The sequence below is a fragment of the Periplaneta americana genome, chromosome 6 (genome assembly GCF_040183065.1).
Source record: "Periplaneta americana isolate PAMFEO1 chromosome 6, P.americana_PAMFEO1_priV1, whole genome shotgun sequence".
In the NCBI taxonomy this organism is placed as follows: Eukaryota; Metazoa; Arthropoda; class Insecta; order Blattodea; family Blattidae; genus Periplaneta; species Periplaneta americana.
Window position 1 is genome coordinate 121,062,811 of NC_091122.1, and position 21,299 is coordinate 121,084,109.

The 21,299-nt window shown below is 33.5% G+C and overlaps 1 protein-coding gene across 4 annotated transcripts in view; it reads left to right on the forward strand.

Annotated features, from left to right (window-relative positions):
• Fas3 (fasciclin 3) overlaps positions 1-21,299 on the forward strand; it is a 368,573-nt gene that overhangs the window by 312,021 nt on the left and 35,253 nt on the right. Inside the window, exon 9 of one of the 4 annotated variants that reach the window (XM_069828846.1) lies at positions 1,483-20,921. The exons of the other annotated variants lie outside the window; for them this stretch is intronic. Within the exon in view, the coding sequence (XP_069684947.1) occupies positions 1,483-1,703 (221 nt within the window). The 3' untranslated portion in view covers positions 1,704-20,921. Of the gene's footprint in view, positions 1-1,482; positions 20,922-21,299 lie in introns of those variants that run through there. 4 annotated transcript variants of the gene reach the window in all.

Sequence of the window (21,299 nt, forward strand, 5' to 3'; positions counted from 1 at the left end):
GTGAGAGGTTATTTTCTGTCTGCTGGGTAACTTTCGGTGCTGGACCCTGGACTCATTTCACCGGTATTATCACCTTCATCTCATTCAGATGCTAAATAACCGAAGATGTTGATAAAATCATCGTAAAATAACCTACTAAAAAAAAAAAATTCTGTCTGCAAATTTAAGTACTGTTCTTATTGGCCCCTATAATAAATTTACTGCCTGTAAAATGACAATTTGTTCATGAATGAAGGTAGTTAAAAGGGAAGACTATGCCCACTGTTACACTTGATAACATGTCACCATGTTAACAATACTGATTGAAAAAGATAGGAATATGTTGATTCAAACTATCACTTCTATAGATCTCTCTGTATAACAATATCCATCAGTGTATGGGTATGGGGGTGTACAAATGAAAAATGGGTATTTTGGTAATTCAGCTGAGTTTTTTTATTTAGTATCATTGCTATCAGAAAATCGTCATTTGTACAGTTAGAACATTTTCTCTGGTATGTGCTTGGAATATTTCTACACTTGTTCACAATTCAGATCACACTTGATTCAGTTTAATAAAACTAAAAAAAGGATTAATAATAGTAACAGCCGAAACATGTGTTAATGTTGGACTAATTGCCTTAATGAACTTTATCCACTGTTTGTTTTGTGGTCGCATGAGTGTATTGCTGCAGCAATGGATTATAAAAGGCCCGATCCAATGATTCGCTTGGAGCATGCCCTACATACCAAATAGACTAATGCTTGTCAAGTTTTTTCTTTTTCGTTCTGCTTGTACGTTTGCTGTTACAAGAGGCAAGAATCATATGTTCGGCGAAGGCAAGTGCTTATAAGTCCTTCTGGGGGAGATAATATCACCCTCATGTTTCCATTTTTCTTATAACAGATCCAGCATCTTGTTATGACAGTGTTACCCTTTTTTCTTTTAATGCATGACTTTGTGGTACTCTGTTCATCCCTGCCCCCTATAAAATTCGAAATTAATGTTAATTTCTATGTAATTCTCAGTAACTTTTTACTGATTAGCCGACGGTACACGTGCTTTATGACATGTTCATGTATCCCTGCAGTTCGTGCTATGTTCTAAAATAGAAATACATTTTAAACTTCTGTAGAAGTGGTACATATTTTTAAATCGTGTGTTATAATTTGGGGAAGATCTGCATATTGCATATTTGTTTAAATATTAAAAGGGAAAAAATATGTAATTCAGGTTATTTTTTTCACATTATACAAATTTAGATGGAAACTGAAGTAAATTTAGGTGGTTGTTGTACATTCATGTTATTTTAATCAGAAGTCAGAATTGCATTTGTAACTCCAATTACTGATACATATGCCCAAGAACGAGAGTATTTAGATTAGTTTTAAATGTTGATAGAATTACAGCAAACACATGGAATATACAATCTTCCCCGCAATCTGTATAAGCAGAGTCTCTTCACTTGCCTTCACCGAGTGTGTGGTTCTTGTTTCTTGCAGCAAGTGGTGCTGGTCGCAGCGGCACTAGCCACTCAAGCAGTGAGGCTCACATCGACCCTGAGAGCCAGCAACACGCCCACGTCGAGAAAACAGCAAGCCGCCATGGAGAAGGGGAGGGGGGCATGGAAAACCCATCAGCCAATCACAATGTGAGCACCGAGTACATCAACGGCAACAATCCGCAGGATGGCAAGAAGGCCGATAAGGACACTCCTGTTTAAAGGATTTGTTGTAGGACATTTTAATTAGTGTGGAAGGAAGAAGTGGATAAGAGTGAAGCTATATTGATTCTGTAACCTGGTATAGGGATATGAATTTTTTTTTACAAAAATTTATTGCTTTAGACCAAATACAATTAATTACAAGAAATGCTTCTGAGATTCGTGATTGATAAAAGTAGGACTTTTTATCTTGTGACATAAAAAGAAAACATCTCGAATTTGTTTTATATAACATTGTTTCTTAACTAAGGATCCATTAGCTATGTCTAATATACCAGTATCTGAAAGTTGAGTAAATTTTGCTCACTACAATAGCATGTTTCATTTCAGTGGTGTTATTTTTTTATTTTGTATTATCTATCTAGCTAGATAAATTTATTTTATTTTACTTGGTTATTTAACGACGCTGTATTAACTACAAGGTTATTTAGTGTCGATGGGATTGATGATAGCAACATGATATTTGGCGAGATGAGGCCGAGGATTCGCCATAGATTACCTGACGTTTGCCTTATGGTTGGGGAAAACCTCGGAAAAAACCCAACCAGGTAATCAGCCCAAGCGAGAATCGAACCCATGCCCGAACGCAACTCCGGATCGGTAGGCAAGCGCCTTAATCGACTGAGCTACGACGGTGGCAGCTAGATAGATAGATGTATTATGTAATTTAATATAATTTTTATTTACATTGTCTGAAATTATTTATAGTTAACTTAATTCATTTCGATTCTTTCGATGATAAATTTGTGAAGGAACATGTAACCCAATTGGCTGTTCTAGTGAAAGGACTCATAGAGTTTGTAACATAATATAAGGAATCTACAGTACCAAAAAATATTGAGGAATACTGTTCAAAAGAACTATTGCAATGCCTACTACAAATTTTGCACCAAATCATCAGTGTTGAAAGTTAAGTCTTGTAATTTTTGTATATGATCATTTTTCATATCTTGTAGAGGTGTTTCTTCTTTATTATTAGAGAATTCCGTAAAAGGCCAAAGTATATTTTCACTTGCAGAATTCTCATTTTATTGGAAGTAGGTTACAGAATCAGACAAGCTTTAGCGGATGTTTGTCGTTGTTCAGAACTATACTGACACTCAAATATCCAGGGTTCTTTTGTGAGAGGACGTGTAATCTCAGTTTTTATTGTTGTGCAATGATCCTTCATGTTTCATGAACCAGACATCATGTGAATCTCAATACCAAATGTTTACGTATGCTCGCTGAACTATCAGTGCAGTTGCTTAACACAATTTGCATTACGGCAGCTAAACTCGTGGATGCATTCCTGCTCACTTGAGTCAGGCTTGTTTGTTCAATTTTGGTGTAAAATAATTAGTAGTATACCATATACTCGTTTATAGCATTATGATATTTTTGTAAGTAAAAGTCCCTAATTGATGAAGTATAATGCTTTAAGACATTGAGGTCCAGTGAAGAGGTTTTGAGTGTTATGAAATCAGTGGCACATCTTGACGCTTATCAGTGGAACTGTTCAGACAAATATTATGTCACGTGTTAAATTTCACACTTTGAGAATTTATTTCATGTCTTAATTTGCTTATTTAGAACATCATCTTAATTAAACAAATTTAACAATGCACAGTATCATGAATTTCTTCATAACCAACGCTTTTATTAAATGCACAGTGTCATTGACTATTACCTGACAAAATGTTGGATTTCTTAAAACATTAATTTAAAATGAGAATGAAGGTTGATGGGCTTTTAAAATACATGACTACATTTTTTAAAGAAATTGTATCTATACATAAAAAGAGACTAAATTAAAGCTAGCCAGAATTGGTGGGCGATGGAAGAGAATAGTTCTCCCTCCATATCTATGCGTTTTCTATACTTTACTTTGCCATTCGTCAATGAAATGCATCAGTCACGTAACAACCATAGCTATAAGATCGTTTACAAAAACTGAGGTAGTAGCACACCCCACAGACCAAGTCCAGTTCACTTAAATAGACGTTATGTAGAATGTGATCCACGACTTGTTTCCTTTAATTGTGTGGGAAATAGAGAAGTGGAGAGAATATCTTTGATTGAGTGTGGTGAACAGCCTCGTATTTAGATAGTGCTATGCTCACGGGCACGGAAAAAATTTGTGCCCTCTCCCCCAGCAACTAACTTATGCAAATCTTGGATATTTAGCAAACTGCTAAAAAATAAAAGTGACATCTGCAAAGTAGGAAAATATAGTATAGGAAATTTATTTCAGTTCGATTTTTTTTATTTGTCACCCCTACGAATTCGCAGCCCTGGACCTTGACCCATGTGGTCCATGCATAAATACGGGTCTGGTAGTGAATAAAAGATGAATTTAGAAGCAAAAAGTAATGGAATACTTCTGAGAGTTGCCAACATTTCTGCCTAACTCTGCTTTAGATAAGTTGGCTTGCCCTAAACAAAAGTATTCAGTTAATAATTGTAAAAAAAAAAAAAAATTACGAAATTGGAAACTAAAGGTACATAATTGGGACCTATGGAAGACAGTCACATCCAGAAATCCGGCAACCATGAAAGAATATAAACTTCAAGTTCTTAGAAATGTCAGCCAATTTCTGATTTGCCAGAACAAGTTAATGTGTTAATTTTGTGTTGTCAGTCAGAGGTTAAATCAGTTTGGTTATGTTAATCAAATGTTTAGCTGTGATTTTAATGAAATATAAATATAGTAATCCGTGGCGTGACAACCCATGAAGGGCCAAGGCCGACTGCTGACCTCATGTCCACATGTCTCAGAACAGAGGTGAACGATCATCCAACCAGTACGTGGGTAACATACCAACCGTTATAACTTGTTTTCAATCGCTACCTAGCATACATAGGTTCACAAATTAATTATGATGATGGGTGGGCATCGGTCCCATACATTTTCCGAAATATCACGAGACAATTTCTCCCCCATAAGTATTTTAGCCAGCATTCATTCCGTAAAACGGGTCTAAGCATGATGTCTTAGACCATGATGCTACGACAATGGACAAATATAAATATGTAATTCATTAATTCACTTGCCAGATAAAATGTATGATAAAAATAATTATAAAAAAATAAACTACCTAGTGACTTGTTACTAACATAATATGAGCCTTCAGTGACTATAGCTACAGAATCCTGAACAGATTATGACTGAATTTAATGCTACAATGAAACAAAATGTGCATATTACTTTAATGGTGGCACTAAAAGTTGGTAAAAAAAACTAATTTTAATAATTTTTAACAATTGCTTTATAAAGATAGTTCCATTAAAATTAATATTAATTGATCTAACATTAAGCGACATTATTTATGTATTTGCTTCTGAGGATGTAGGAGGTACTGAAATATTCTGTAAAATTTCGTTCCTTTAACAATTGAATAATGTAGTCGAGTAAGGAGAGGGACATATTTCGAATAGTTTGTGTGTGGAATTACAATAGTGAACATTTTAATAAAATTTATTTGTAACATGGTGGGGTATAAGGCATAATATTTTTATTTTATTTTATTTTTTTAAGTTTCGAATTTGAATTTATTGAAGTTATAAATTATATATACATATCTAAAATAAGTGTATATAGTTTTTTTGAAAATGTAAAGAAGATGCTTGTTTATTAAAATATGAAAATTGTATTTTTTTTTTTTTCGATATTCCAATGAAATAAGGCCGCATTCTATGTTAGTTCAAAATAGAAGTAGGTATATGCAATTCTTGTGCACTTTAAATCTCGCCTGTTAATGCATTTCTAGAACTACCGTGTTTCTCGAGTTAGCAAAAAAATAGTGTGGCATTAACTGTTTCTTGGTCTGCCAGCATATTTCGCAAGGTCGCACACACATATAAGCAAACTATTTCGGTGATGCTTTCTATGACAAGTGCTGTTTTATTTCCGAAGCAGTAGATCAGGGCTTCTCAACCTTTTGAAGATTGTAAGCACCGCCCACATGTAATAGTAAGTGAGCAAGCATCATGAAATCGAACGGGTTTACTAGGCCTATATAAACACATAAATAAAATAAATAAGAAAATATATGAATTTTTAAAACACTAATCAGGATAATGATATCCTTCAACTAGAGTGTTACTCAGAATTTCAGTGATATCCAAGGAGAAGTCGCTTGTAGCTACACGTAATAGTTCTGCAGATGTAAATTTGTTAATCGTGCTCTTGCTTTGTTCTTGAGGTATTTCATAAGTGAGAAAGTTTTTTCACATAGGTAGGTTGTCCCAATATGGCCAGACATTTAAGAGAAATGCTCCACAGTATTAGGAGTCTCGCATCTTCTGCTCTCCAAAAACTATGAATTTCTCCTTTTAAACAAATATTTCAGAGCTAAGGACCGGAGATCTATCAATTGAAGCTTCACACGAGGAGCCATATTATTCTCTTGAATAATAATGATTTTTCTGATTTAGTCACACTGAATTAAAAGAGTTACAAACCGTGATATACGGGAAAGCCTATCAGGTCTCTAATATATTATAATGGATGGATAGGAACACTATTTGTCTGGCTCATACAACAAAGTTTGAATTGAAAAATGGACCTCAGGAGTGTTCGTGCTCGCGAGCACTTTTTTAATCGGTTAACAAGAGCACCAAATGTCATTGAAAGAGCACCAGATTGAGAACCCTGCAGTAGATGATAATAAGAACACGCCAATAAGATAAATATATCAGAGTGAAACATTAACAGTAGACTCCAGGCAATTTAGGAACTATGGCAAAATATAAAAAATAAAATAATAATAAAGAAACACAGATGTTAGAGGAGAATATATTGTAAATATTTCATTTTAATGATAAACTAAAAGAAGATAAAGATAATTGGATATTCCAAGTGAACACTTCAATATAACCTCAACATTTATTTAAAAATTATAACCCAATTGTTGAAATAAAGAAACAGATATAGTTTTCTGCAAGCATTATACGTCATACACATGAAAGATGATGTTTTATGTAACCCAATGAAGTATCTTCATCTTATTGTTAGGAGCACAGGAGTATTGAAGTGATTTGACTGAATAGTTCCAAGACTAGCATAATAATAAACTTGCAGGTTACAGTGCATACGAAAATGTGCCCTTGGTGTCTTTGTAGAGAAATTTTTCACAGAGAAATATTTGTTCTAGAAAAGTCCTTGTCTCTGATCCTCAATGCCTTAAGCGTTTCCAGAAATAGGGGAACCCGATATCATTGCAACAATCTGTGAAGATATATGAGTAAAGGACTTCACACTGTGTGCATAGCAACACTGCATCGACACTGCCTCACAAATTATGAATTCGTTTTGGAGAACAAGATGTTTTAAAAGAAGTGTTAGGTTTGTGCAAGAAGAGGACATGAAGATAACATTGTGTGTGTTTTTGTGTGTGCTCGCACCTCTCCTTTTGTGTGCAGGATTCTCAAGAAATATGTCTTGTATTGATGTGTGACAAGAACGCAGGCCATTTGTGTATTTCCTGAGACACACATTGCATTTACACATGGTAGTTTTAATGGTAAACATAACAATTATTGTCTCTTTTTAAAAAGAATAACAGAAACTGTGGTGTTACAAAATGATGTTCCACCAAGCTTTCAGGCATTGTCATAAATTTTGTTATAAATAATTTCTGTGACAGTCAAAATGTGAGCATTATAAGGGTGCAATATTAACGTTCTGAGCGTATTAGGCCATTACATACCGGTAGCCAAAGTTGCGATCCTGAACACAATAGTTCGAATGATTGTGAATTGACCTCTGGTTGTGCCCTTAAAATGCAGGAAGCCTGCCACAGAGTATATGTGTGTTTATTACAATGTTTTAAGTGTTTCCAGCATTCCGATAAGTCATTGTGATATTATGAAACTGTATGGGGTGATCTCAATGTTGGTATGATGCGTACTGCAGGCAGCTCATAATTAATTTGGCAATTGAACAAAGTAAAGATTATATATTCTCTTATTCTTCTCAGAAATATTAACATTTTTTATGATGAACTTTATCGATATGTTATGTGTATTATATTGTCTAACAGTACCTTAAAGAGGTTGTTATTCAGATAGCAGGAAAAGGTTTGTTCTTTTAAAGAAAAAAGAAAAGCAGAGAATTGAAAATTCTATTAACAACTTCACCAAAAATTTTTGACATTATAACCAAGAATGAAGATAATACCAATATCATTTATGGTTACATTCCTGTAGTAACTTGGATGTCAATGAACACCTGTAACCAGTACGAATAGTCGTGTGGAAAATGCTATCCTCCTGTAAGATAGTAAGAAACAATATTCACAGTGCCCTTAACATTAATTTTTGGCAGTTGCGTTCATAAATCGCTCTGTTCTCTTTAGCACAAATACCTGCAATGTTAGTGTGCACAATTTCAGGATTAATTTCGTGTTTATATGGTGAATCTATGTTCTTGTTTCTAGCCATTGGAAATATGCCCAGTATGTATGTTATTGACAATCACGTCTCCTAACCCAACAGACTTAACCTTTTAATTGCAACACAGATGTCACTGTAAAGCTATACCTGCATTGCTGCATATTCATTATGAAAGTGATACAACTTTGTGAAATCAGACAGGTGAAAACATTGGTCAGTGGCGATATGAACTTACAAACCAAATGACAAGAAAGTGGGAAGGGGAGAGAAAGAGAGAAAATAAAACAGGAATTTTTCATAAAACATTTATCAAACATCTCATAAGAACCAGTGTTTTTTCTGGCGGAACACGCCAGAACAGCATTCTGGCACTTTTTTGTTGTATTTTTCATCATGAAACCGAGAAATGTGCTAATAATTGATTTTTCTTTGAACTCCGCTTAGACATTGAAAGTCTTAAAGTTTGACAAAAAGAAGGTTAAAAATGACCAAATTCCCATGTGTTGGATAGTAATCATCTTCCAGTCATTGTAATATATTCTACATAGAGTTCTACCACCTTTCTCTCCAGAAGAAAAGCGCTGATGGGAACTATATCAGACACAAAATGTAAACAAGAAATACTATCTGATTGGGATTTTTTCCGAGGTTTTCCCTCAATCAATTGAAGTGGAATTGCTAGGTAACTTTCGGCGTTGGACCTCGGATTCATTTTGCCATCATTTATTCATCATTACCATAGTCCGGGTTAAGTTCACAAACATTCCCTGAGCTATGGCTGGTGACACATGGAGAGGTCTGGATATGTAGCAAATTTAGTGTAATCAGCTAGTGTGTAGTGGGAATTCACCCAGTTCGAGGGTTAGCGCAATATATCTTTTAGATCACACTGCTGGGTTTTAGTGCACTCCTGAAATTCAATTCAAAACAAATCTAAAAAAAAAAAGTCTACTGTAAAAGAAATAACAGTAAAAAGACTTCCAAGCCACCATTGTAGCTCAGACAGTAGTGAGCTGGAGTTGAAATAATATGTACGAGGCTGTACTCGGGCAGAAGATGAAATTTTACTTGGACTATTATCTGGTGGGAGTTTTTCCGAGGTTTTCGCCATCTGTAAGGCAGGTAATCATGTGACGAATCCTCAGATTCATGATGCGTGATACCATTTCGCCATCAATTTTTCCAGTGACAAACATAATAGACTTTAAGTCTACAGTGCATTTGAAACAGAGACAACCAATAAAAAAAGGCATAGAAAAATTCACATTACAAATAGAACACGATTGTCTTGCGAAATTGACACAAAATACGAATTCTATTCACCTACATTTATAATCTGTAAGAAAGGAAGCTCAGCTGCGAATAAGGATCATCTACCAACTTGTGAAAGTTTAACCGGAGATGGGAAATATTTTATTGTGATACTAGAAGGCAGAAGGCAGGTAATCTAAAGCGATTATTCTGTTGCTAGTGGAAAACCACCACCAACAAGAACAACAACAGCAACTTACTTATATCATTCTCTATTGTATAATATACGGAACAAAAAATGGTGGTATGTTATAACAGCACCTCTTAATCCACTTTAAGCATCCACCACTGTGAAGTAGTGGTGAGAATGTCTGATTGCGAAACTAGCGGGCCGGATTCGAATCCTGATTGGGACAAATTACCTGATTGTAGTTCTTCCCGTGTTTTTTCTCAACCAATTCAAAGTAAATGTTGGAAAATTTTCTGTGATGGACCCTCGGGTTTATTTCCCCATCATTAATTTCAACTTCATCTATCATCATTCAATAGTTCCTGGCCAACACATGATGCAGCAGGATGTAGTATCGTTGACTTGCATACAGATGACACCATTCTGGGGAGGTTGCAGAATTCTCAGGGGCAAACCTTCAGGCTTATAATAATGAATTAAAAGATGAAATTCAGAGAAGAATTATTTTGGGCAATAGAGCCTACTACGCGCTTTTACCCGTGCTTAAAAGCAAAATAGTAACCAGAGAATCAAACTGAACATATACAAAACTCTAATTAGGCCAGTGGCAACATACGGCTCAGAATCATGGACACTAAAAAAGGAAACATGAAGACAAATAGCAATTTTCGAAAGAAAGATAATGAGAAGAATTTTCGGAGGTGTACAGATGGGCAATACTTGGAGAATCAGATACAACAAGGAGCTGTACGATATGTTTAAAGAACCAGATATTGAATCCTTCATTAGAATATCTAGATTGAGATGGTTGGGACATGTTGGACATATGAGAACCTTAGGAAGGCTAAGATGGTTACCACACAAAAAATACAGGGAACAAAGTTGAGAGGAAGACTGTGATCACGTTGGATGGATTATGTGGAATGTGATTTGGCGAGGTTTGGAATCCGGAATTGGATGAAGCAGGCTGAGGATCGTGAAAAATGGAAGAGGATCATTTATGATGTCAAGGTTCTCTTGGGCTGTAGTACTAATTAAGAAGAAGAAACCTTCGGGCTTCTCCTCCTAAAAAAAGAAAAGCACTTTAAACATTGGTTAAGTTAAATATGGTGATAATGTTTAATTTTCGTTTTTTACTTTATTTTTTACTTATTTATATACAGTTATAACTGCTATGTTATGAGAGTTTGTTGTGATCAAGTATTTTGGTTTTGCAATGGAGTGCTGAAATTTAAATTTCCGAGCTTGATTGTAACATCAAAAAATTTTTATCACAATCATCTGTGTCATCTAGAAGAAGAAAGAAAAATGTGTTCACAGAAAACTGTCAAGCTAACTTTGATAAAGACATGTATTGTAGTAATCATTTTTAAGATTAATTACTACATTAGATGCCATTAATTTGGAGTGATACAAGTTATCGACAGTATTCATAAAAAAACGTTAAGCAGTTCCAATGTTTTCACTTGGCTGGTATCAAAGGAGAACGCAGTGAATAGTCAATATTACGACAATATTGATATTTCGAATTTGGAAGTAGTCGTTAATGCTTATGATATTATTATGAAGTCAGTGTCATTCGTTTAACAATACAGTAGAAACAAAACTGAAGTCCACTTTTAATAAAATTAAGAATGGTGTAGCAATTAAGAAGTTAATGCATTGCTACTGCACCCTTTCCCCAAGACCCCTCCGGAGTCTAAAGTACAATTTAGATCTGGTATCGAAGGTGAGAGTGATAAATAAACCTCTGTAAACAGATTGTCACAGTCAGCTGTGATAATTTCAACATTCCACAATGATATTACTTTCAAATAAAATGTTCAAAGTATATATGTAATTGCCAGAGTTTAAACAGACAATAAGTGTACATTTCTTCAATTTATTTCGTTCTAATTTGGTGTAACTGTAAGTCATTAACTATAGTTCACGAAACAGGGATCTGATATGGTGTGTTATTGTCCACATTTTGGTCTCAGAGAAATTTTGAATTGAGGTCAGTGGAAGCATATAGGTTGAAAACTGACATCGTGTCACACGCGAAATATATTCCAGTATTCTCTTAAAAGTAACTATTATTTTAATTAACTTCACCATTCCATAATCTTACTTTACTGAGTTTATTTATATCGAGTATTAATGGTGTTGCATATACGAAACACCTACTTATTCCTTGTCTTGAGAGATTTCATGCCCATGAACCAAACACGTTAATTTCATCAAGGGAATATGACAATAGAATGATCTAAGATTACAGTAATTTAGCCAGTAAGAGTTATAGCTTGTTTTATCATATGAGTATATTACTTGCAGCACAAAAAATTATATTAATGTTCTGAGCACTGTAGTTCTTTTTTTTCAGTGTAATGACAATATAATTCATTTTACAGTCTTAATTATTTCGTTGTATTCAAACTTCGTTTATGTTTGACAGATAAATCTTTCAGTTTAAAATATATAGCTTGAGATTCGCCATTATTGCTGCAAAATTAATATATTTTATTAAATTTCTTTCTTGTTTGAATGTAAAAATTTGTTTATTCATCATAATACATTTTTTTGATGATATGAGACTTCTCTAGCTTCATCCTAAGGGTTACTTCAATTTTAAAAACATAACTTCATTGCTTTCAATGGGGGCAAAACTTTCTCTCATACCATATATTCCACAAATACAAGTTACGACGTCGTGTACCAGTACCAAGCTGTCATTCTTTACGATTCGTAATTTGTTTCACACCCAGATGCATTTATCAGAATTGGGGTTTTGTGTCAAATCACATGGAACACCTCACGGGGCCATAAGTTAATTTCCTCTAGTCCATGCAGTTTTACAGACAAACTTTATGCAAGCATGGACCTTCTATGGCTCCAGTGGGTTCTGTTCGTATCATTTGTGTGATTAAAGTGAGAGGTCAGTGTGGAACTCTCGCTCTTGCACATTGCCAGTTCAAGAAGGTCCAGTTTGGAATGATATGCCTCCTTGTAACATCACAATCATGAAATATGTACAGGTGTTGTAAATGTTTATCTTGAATATGGAGAAACATGGTTCGAATAGACACTGGTGCACACGGAAATTCAGTGTTTATGTAATTTGTCTGCATAGTGAAATCCAAAAATCTGGATCCATTTAATGAAATAATCGGTTAAATTTAATGGCTGCCCCGTTATTTTAATTTTGTTACATTTTTTTCGTTAAATTTTCAGCAAATTTCAACATGACCATCTTCTGTCCTATAAGAGTGTTTCCCAGTGTTTTACAATTTCTTTGAAAATATATATTTGCTGTAATAGCCTCAGCTGCAACGCAGATTCGATACTTCTGTACGGATTCTTGTTTTGTACACTCTAGGCTTCATGAAGCCCAAGCAAAGATATCTAGGTATGTGAGATCAGAGAAACATGGAGTGCATAACTTTAGAGCAGCTCTATCTGTCTATTTGAGAAGGTCTGGTTTAGTTATTCCTTCACGATAGTAGTCGCTCTTTCTTTTACTATTCTCTGAGTATGATACTGAGCTAATCTGAAATAATTCTACAGTCCCCCTCCCCCCACCACCCATGAAAATGTTTAGATATTTATGAGCCACTTGGTATTTTCTTTGTACGTGTATTGAAGAGAAAGATTGTTCAAATTTTAAATTTAAATATTATGTCTTAAGTTTATTATTGATAGTAAATGGGCGCAGGAAAGTCATATCTACGCATATCGATATGAACCTATTTATTTTTCAACATTTTCCTGAAATCATTCCATCAACTGTGTTTAATTACAGTATATTAAAATTAATATTAGGTTATCATTGTACATTCACTTATATTTAAAGAATTCATACTTCGTTTATACAGTTGCATGTATAAACAAAAAATAAAGTAAGGTAATAATTAGCAACTTTGCATTCCAGTGCATGTTAATTTGTTCCTTGATAAAAGGAACAAATATTTATGCATTTTTTTTACTCCTTTTGTATCCAAATTTAAAAACAAATGTCAGTACAGGTGAGAAAAATAAACGATATAAAAAGTAATAGAGAAATTATGAAAAGAGTGCCAGTTTTGCACAAACTCTGCAGCTACGATTATGTCTATATCAGAAATTAGGAACTGGAAAGAGAAAAACCTCCGCAAATTAGACTTTCTTAACAATAAATTCGTCAGTCATCCACAACTGCTAATATAGTTAGGAATAAAATATGTATTTTTACGTGCACCAAACAAATCTGAGGCTTTAAAAACGTGAATTTCTCCACTAGACGTAATTCTGAATTTCATTAATAACAATGAATCTCTTTAACACCAAATAATAAAATTGCAGATTCGGTTAAAGGATAAAGTTTTACTGCTTTCTGAATTAATCGTAATTAATTCATTAAGTTTTAACTAAGGAATTAATATGTGGTACCGGTAATATGCTTATTGTCAGACAAACTTATTCTAGTGCAACATACAATCAGAACAGAATGGACTGATGTCTACTAATTTAAAATATTAGCTTGAATTTTTATGTATTTCTAGCTAATACAAATTTTATAATATTATACATTCTTAATTACTGGTATAAGTAATATTAACATTAGAGCGAATTAAATTGACTCTGAACAAATCAATCCCAATAGTTCCATTATGCATGGCATCTCTCTAACGCACACACGAAAAAACCGGAATTAAGTAAACAATCCTAGCCTAAGGCATTCTGAAAAACTTATAATCCCTTTTGGTAGTATACTCTGCCAAAAATGTATGATCCCAAACAATTAATGAATAATATTCATAGATAACATAATACATAGGTAGCTTCTCAAGCTACCTCATAATTCATTCACAGTCTCCTGCCAAAAGACAAGTCTTTCATTGCAAACCCAGCATTCTCCAATCTTCCACATTTTATACCTTCCTCTTAGTCTTTGCATACGATCCATATTATCTTAATGTTGTCTCTCATGTGATATCGTATTATGCCCCGAACTTTTCTCCTGTTCACCATTCCTTCCAGTGCATCCTTCAATAGGCAGTTTCTTTTTAGCCAGCGACCCAGCCAATTACTCTGCTCCTCCTGATCAGATCCAGTACTATTTTTTCTTCACCCACTCTTTCTAGCACAGCTTCATTTCTGTCTGTCCATTTCACACGCTTCATTCTTCTCCATATTCACATTTTAAATGCTTCTAGTCGTTTCTCTTCTGTCCCATACTATGTCACACTCCACATGAAGCACTTCACTAGTCTCTTCCTCAGTTCTTTTTCCAGAGGTTCACATAAGATGCTCCTTTTTCTATTGAGAGCTTCCTTTGCCATTGCTATCCTTCTTTTGACTTCCTGGCAGCAGCCCATGTTCCTACTTATAGTAACAGTATACCTTAAGTATTTGAAACTGTCCACGTGTTCTACTGCTTTATTTCAAATTCACACGTTTACCTTTTTTTTTTATTTTTCTTCCAATAACCATGGTCATCGTCTTTGCATTATCCAATACTGCTCTCAACTATCATCTAGCTCCAGTAGCACGTCCCTTAATATCATTTCATCTTCTGCTAGCAACGCCATATCATCGGCAAATCTTATACACTTTATTCTTCTTCCTCCTACTATCGCCTCTCCCATGATCTTGAAAGATCTCAGGGTGCCTCAGTGTGGAGTTGAGGAGAGTGGATTTGACTAATTAGGCCCTATGGACTTCACTGAAATTCAACACAAGGATTAAATATGTTTTATCAAGGTTTTTAACATAATCGGAGACCGTAATATTAGAATTAGCCTTTGTCCCCCTTTTCATTATAAACACACACTCACGTATATCTGACTATATCTTCACTACTGACATTGATATGACATTTTATGTACTTCTACTCTCTAAGAAATCTCCCACTCCTCCCAGTCATAATGCATTTCTGCTAATGTTCATAAAATTGCTAGAAATATTCCTGTATAATTTTTTTTTTTTTTTTTTTTTTCCACAGAATAAACCGAAGGGCTTGTATTATAGCAATGATAGCTGCTGTGCATTATTTTTCATAACACATCTATTTTTATTGAAATGTTTGTGTACCGGTACTGAAGTACTGTATTAGAGCCCATGACGATTTCACCGCTCCTTTCTTGGAACATTTCTAGTTACTATTTTGCTTAACTTTTGATGAAATTTGATACTTGGGCTTCATTCCTAGTCTGAGATGTTCTTAGCCACTGCTAACACTTCGAGCTAACATTTTTTACACAACCATATACGTGGACTAACCTCTTTTTGTCAGTGAACAATATACAAAAGACATATCTTATATGTAAAACGCTTCTGTGACGCAATGCACAGTAATGCTGCATGGCCCCCAATTTACTAAATTATTGCTCTGCTTTGAATATCACTTACATAAGTCTGTACCAACGAGAGCCGTCCAGAAAGTAAGTTTCCCTGGGGCCGTTTAGACACAAAAAACACAGTTTCATGAAAAGATTTATTGGAACAGATACAGCAATTATTGCGCTACTTTTCAACATATTTCCTACCAGAACTGAGACATTTGTTATACTGTGAGATCAACTTTTGTATCCCTGTGCGTAGAAGTCTGCTGTCTGTGGTTGGAACTAGTGTGTGACACCCATCTGCACCTCTCTGTCACTGTGAAAATGCTGTCTGGACGAACATTTCTTAAGGTGTAGAAAAGATGGTAATTGCTGGGAGTGAGATCTGGGCTGTAGGGTGGATATTGAAACACCTCACAGCGGAAAGATATTGTGTACCAAGTCGTATGTGGCCGAGTGTTATTGTGCAGCAAGACAACACCGGCACTAAGCACCCCATGCCACTCGTTACAGTGACAGATAGATGGAGACGGCTGTCACACACTGGTTCTGATCCCAGGCAGCAGACTTCTACGACACAGAGATACAAAAGTTGATCCCACAATATGACAAATGTCTCAATTCTGGTGGGGAATATATTGAAAAATAGTTGAACAATTGCTGTATCTGTTGTTCCAATATGTCTTTCCATGAAATTGTTTTTTCTTTCTGTAAATGGCCCCAGGGAAACTTAATTTCCGGACGCCCCTCGTATGTACCTCAAGTAACTGGTGTAGCATTAGCACTATCGAGTCGATATTACATTTAGTCCTGCAAATGCTTTGTTATATACTTTTTTTTTTACTTATTATGTATTACCGAAACTTGAAAGAAATAGGATTCTGTAAAATCACAAATTATTGCATGCCCCTCCCATATTTGTTTTGATAGTATGTTGTAGTAGGATATCGTTATGATTGTTTTAACTGATTTTGAATAAATGTTACATTTAGCATATTGCCATTTGCTGTATTTAATTACGTACTAGATTTTTATTTATATTAAATGAAACAGATAGTAGGCCCTGTGTCTCAGATTTTAGGCTATGTCAGTTCCGAATCAAGTAACCACTGTCTCGAGAGAAAAACGAATCTGATACCATTTTGTCCTTGAGAACACTAATTTAGTATCTTTAATTATGTATAAAACTTTAGTATAATCTTTTAACCGTGTTTGCCAACACAGCACCACTGATATTCTAACCATGTCCCTATAGTTTATAAATAAAGGAGTACTTATATAATTTCAAGAATATACAATAAAAGAGATTTATATTGAAAGTTAGATAAACCTGTTAGTATGACTATTGATATAATATATTTTGCTGATTATGAAAGAGAAAAAAAAATATAAGCGTGTGCATTCCAGTTTTAAATAATGTTGTAACGATGTTTTCTTAAAGGAAACATAAGAAGAATATTTCTTTTGTGTGTATGTATGTACGTATGTATGTCTACATTGTAAATATTTATGATGGGGTGGGGTGCAAATTTTGAATAATTTGTACAGACTTGAAAATTTGAAACTGACTGATTTTTATGAATGTCAGAAGGTCATGTATCACTGATATGTTGACGCATTAGCATGGACTTTACTTTGCTCATTTTTTTGCATATTTCATTAGTTTATGTTCGGGTCATAAGTATTACAAGATTGGTTGTGTGATGTCGCAGGCATCTTTGTAGTTTGGATCTATGTACACACTATAAATTTTGAAAATATGATTAGATATTAAAAATAACATTTAAATATTACATGGTTACCATATTTCTTGCTATATTTGCTTATCTGTTGCTTATAACTAGATATGAATCTATGAAATTCTGTAGTAGAATTGCTTATAAAAGTTTTGTAGGTGGCCATTTTAAAATGAGCTACATTTTAATAATTGCATATTTTATTAATTCATTTACACTAACAATATCATAGGTATAGTTTTGTAATATCGAATAACTGTAATATCCATAAAATATAACTATAAGGCATGGATGATTACATACTGAATATGAAAACCACAGCATGGAAAAGAACTTACAATATTTATATTTGTAAAATTGGCATGATTATGGTGTTTCTTGAAACATTGTCGTAGTAAATCACCAACAATTTCTGATAAGATAAGTTACGCATATGTAACATTATAATTTAGTCTTCAAGTTTCATAGTTTGAACTTCATAATAATTATGTCGTCACTATAGAGTAGTACGTATTAACATGCATTTATTTGAGCATTGCTTCGACAATTACGGGCTGTGACTATTAAGGGGAAGTGCTTTATTACTAATTTGTCATACCAAATTTCAGTACAGATCGTGATGATGAGTAGAATTAGTTCCGAAAATACAGCACTCTAGATTACATTTAACGCCAATTTTTGACATGTGGCATGTGTTTATCTGTGCTTCAGTGATTGTCTCTATCTTTCACAATCTCTTTGACTCTCTCTCTATGAAGCCTTTACTCCAGAACTACTTGATGGATTTTGTTTTAATTCACTTGCTTATTCGGAAATTGTTCTGATATAATATTCTGTTAAACCAGCTAAGTTCAAATTTCTAGTAGGATTATACACTACGGTATTTTCTAGAATTCAGGGTCCTTGGGCATTTTTACGCTGATGTTTGTTCTTTTGAATGAAATATACAGTTGCGGAAATAGTAATATAAAGTTCGAAAGACATAAAGTTAATTTCAGAAAAAGAAAATTCAATTTCGGAAAGCTTTAATATTATTCAAATTATTATATTAAATTAGATGCAATAAATTAATATAAATTTTACTGTAGCCTACCACTAATTCTGCTAGTATTGTATTACTGTTCATATGAAACATAACAAAGCATAAAAAGATAATATTATACTCGTAATTAATCTCCAATGCTCTGGTCTGTGACAATTACAAAGTAATTTGCCTTCTTGCATCTGCATGCAAGTAATTCTTTGTGATATTTGAAACAGTTGCTGGGAACTTCACAAGTGATGATATATCATCCATCCACTTCTTCTGATTCATTATAAACATACAACTTGAAGTATCTATTATAAAAGTTCTACAAGGCACAAACATATTCAGCAACTGTCTAAGTTTTGCAACAGCTGATTTTCTGGGATTGTCGGGAATCAAATTGGAATTTGGAAAAGTTTATCTCATTTTAAATTTCTGGTATATAATTAATTTTAAATTTTAAATATTTCTTAAGTTTGAAATTATCAGATGATTTTATATTGTATAATATAATTTTTTATGGATGTTGGGTAAGCCTACTACTTTTCTTTTCATTAATGTGTCTGAAATCCCAATTCCGCACATTCCATAGTGCTCTGGTACCGTAATACAAAACAATTTTCTTGCTTTAACTTCGTACGTGTTTCATCATGATACCAATGTGTTTGTTTTATTTGCTTTGAAAGCAAAAGACGTTACTGTAGCTCGAGTGATTCATAAACAGTCACAAGATGCAAGTGCATTGTTATATCTATAGTGTGTAGAGGAACATGTAAGATTTGCAAGGAAATAATGAAGGAAAATATTTACTTGTGATCATTTTTCAGTATTAAAACTAGTATTTTTATAATCACCAGTATTCCTAAAATATCATGATATACTAATAAGTCTACGTCCTTTATAATCAACTTACTGATAGTTCTTCTCATAATTAATTTCCTCTGTACATTCAATGTTTGTATTATTATTGCTGGCAGAATTGATCCACATGCAACAGCAATCGTATTATGTCTGTACTCCTGGTGATCATTTCTTTTCTAGAAATCCGTGGTAAAGGAGTGTGTGTTTTGACACGTATATATCAGATGAAAAACATCACTTTGACTTAGTGAGTTTGCTAAATGTTTGAAATGTAGTTGTAAAAACCCTCAGCTTGACTTCCTAGGTCAAATTTGATTTTATTGTATATAGACTACTGTAAAAGCTTCTCCTTTTCTGTAAGTAGTGACGCAGCCCAATAGCCAGATAAAATGCGCACACACCATAAACATAACAAACTAATGTGCAATCTGGGAAATACGTTAGCCATGTAAGATGCTCAATAAATGCATTAACATGATTTTTCTTCCTTCTCTAAAGTTTTAGGAGCTCATAAAACGTCATATAATTTGAAATTATGATACAAACTCGTTAAAAGTAACAATATTATTACTGATTAATATTTGTTTGTAAATATTCTTTCATTTTTATGTTATGTTGGTGGTGTGTTTATTGCTGATGGTTCCTGCATTAATATCTGAAATGTCACATCACCAACGTCATTACTGGTAGGATATATCAAAAGTCTACAACGCACAAAAAATTCTTTTACAAACTGCTTGCTGATATTTCTTCTTGTGAATTGATATAGTGTGTACATAGTGAAATAATTTTGTACTCGTGTGGGCAGGCACATTGCAATGATATTTACTTCGAATTTAAGTTAGCATTATTTTATTATGGAGATTGTTAAAAAAAGAGATCTATATAATAAATAAAATTGTATGAATAAGTATTATAAAACCTTATCAGACAAAAAAGGGAATCTTTAATTCCTCATGTCTTCATTTAGGGGTGGGTTGGGAATTTTAGTGAAAAACAAATTTCTTTTGTATTTGTAACTTGTAGATATTAAAAAACCTAGACTTTTTTAAATAAAATAAAAGTTTGAGTGAATATTGTAGCTTTCTTCTATAATTATAATACCGGTATTTAAACAAGACTCCAAAGTATCGTTCCTTTATAACCTGAAATTCATATTTTTATTGAATGAAATATTTTCGTTACTGCAGATTTTTCTGTTTGTAATAAAATTGGTAAATTATGTTCCTTCTTCAGTAGATATTTTTGTTAATAAATGGGAACAGTTCAGTATTAATAATTCCAAATCTTGTTGCTACAGAAAAGCGGGGTCACTAAGAGAAATGGTATTTTTTAGTTATAATAATGAAGAAATCTATTAATTCGCAGTTTGAAAACTAAAGACTCATGTAAGTCTTGCTTGCCATATTGAAAACCCAGCTTTTAAGCTTATTGGAATGTTAAATATTTTATTGAAGAATAAATTGTTTATGGACATTATTGTTTGATTTTGTATTATTTTATCATCTTACAAAACAGGTTATATATACAAAGAAACTTGACGATCAAATAGATAAGAACTTTAGAGGCTTTCGTAACAAAATATAATAATAATTGTTGCCTCCTTTCCCATCCTCATCTTTCCTTATCATATACTCCAACACATGAGAGAATAACAATCTTTCGTCTGTAGAGTTCGATGAAAAAGTGAAAATAGTTTGTCATTTTTAATTTTAAAGAAGTGAATTAATAGGATACAAGTTGAGTACAATATCTGGTTAAGTTTCAGAAGATATTCCTTAAACATATTAAAGTTGTCGTAAATAAGAAGCAATTAAATATTAAAATCAGTTACTATTACTAAACGACTGAAAATTG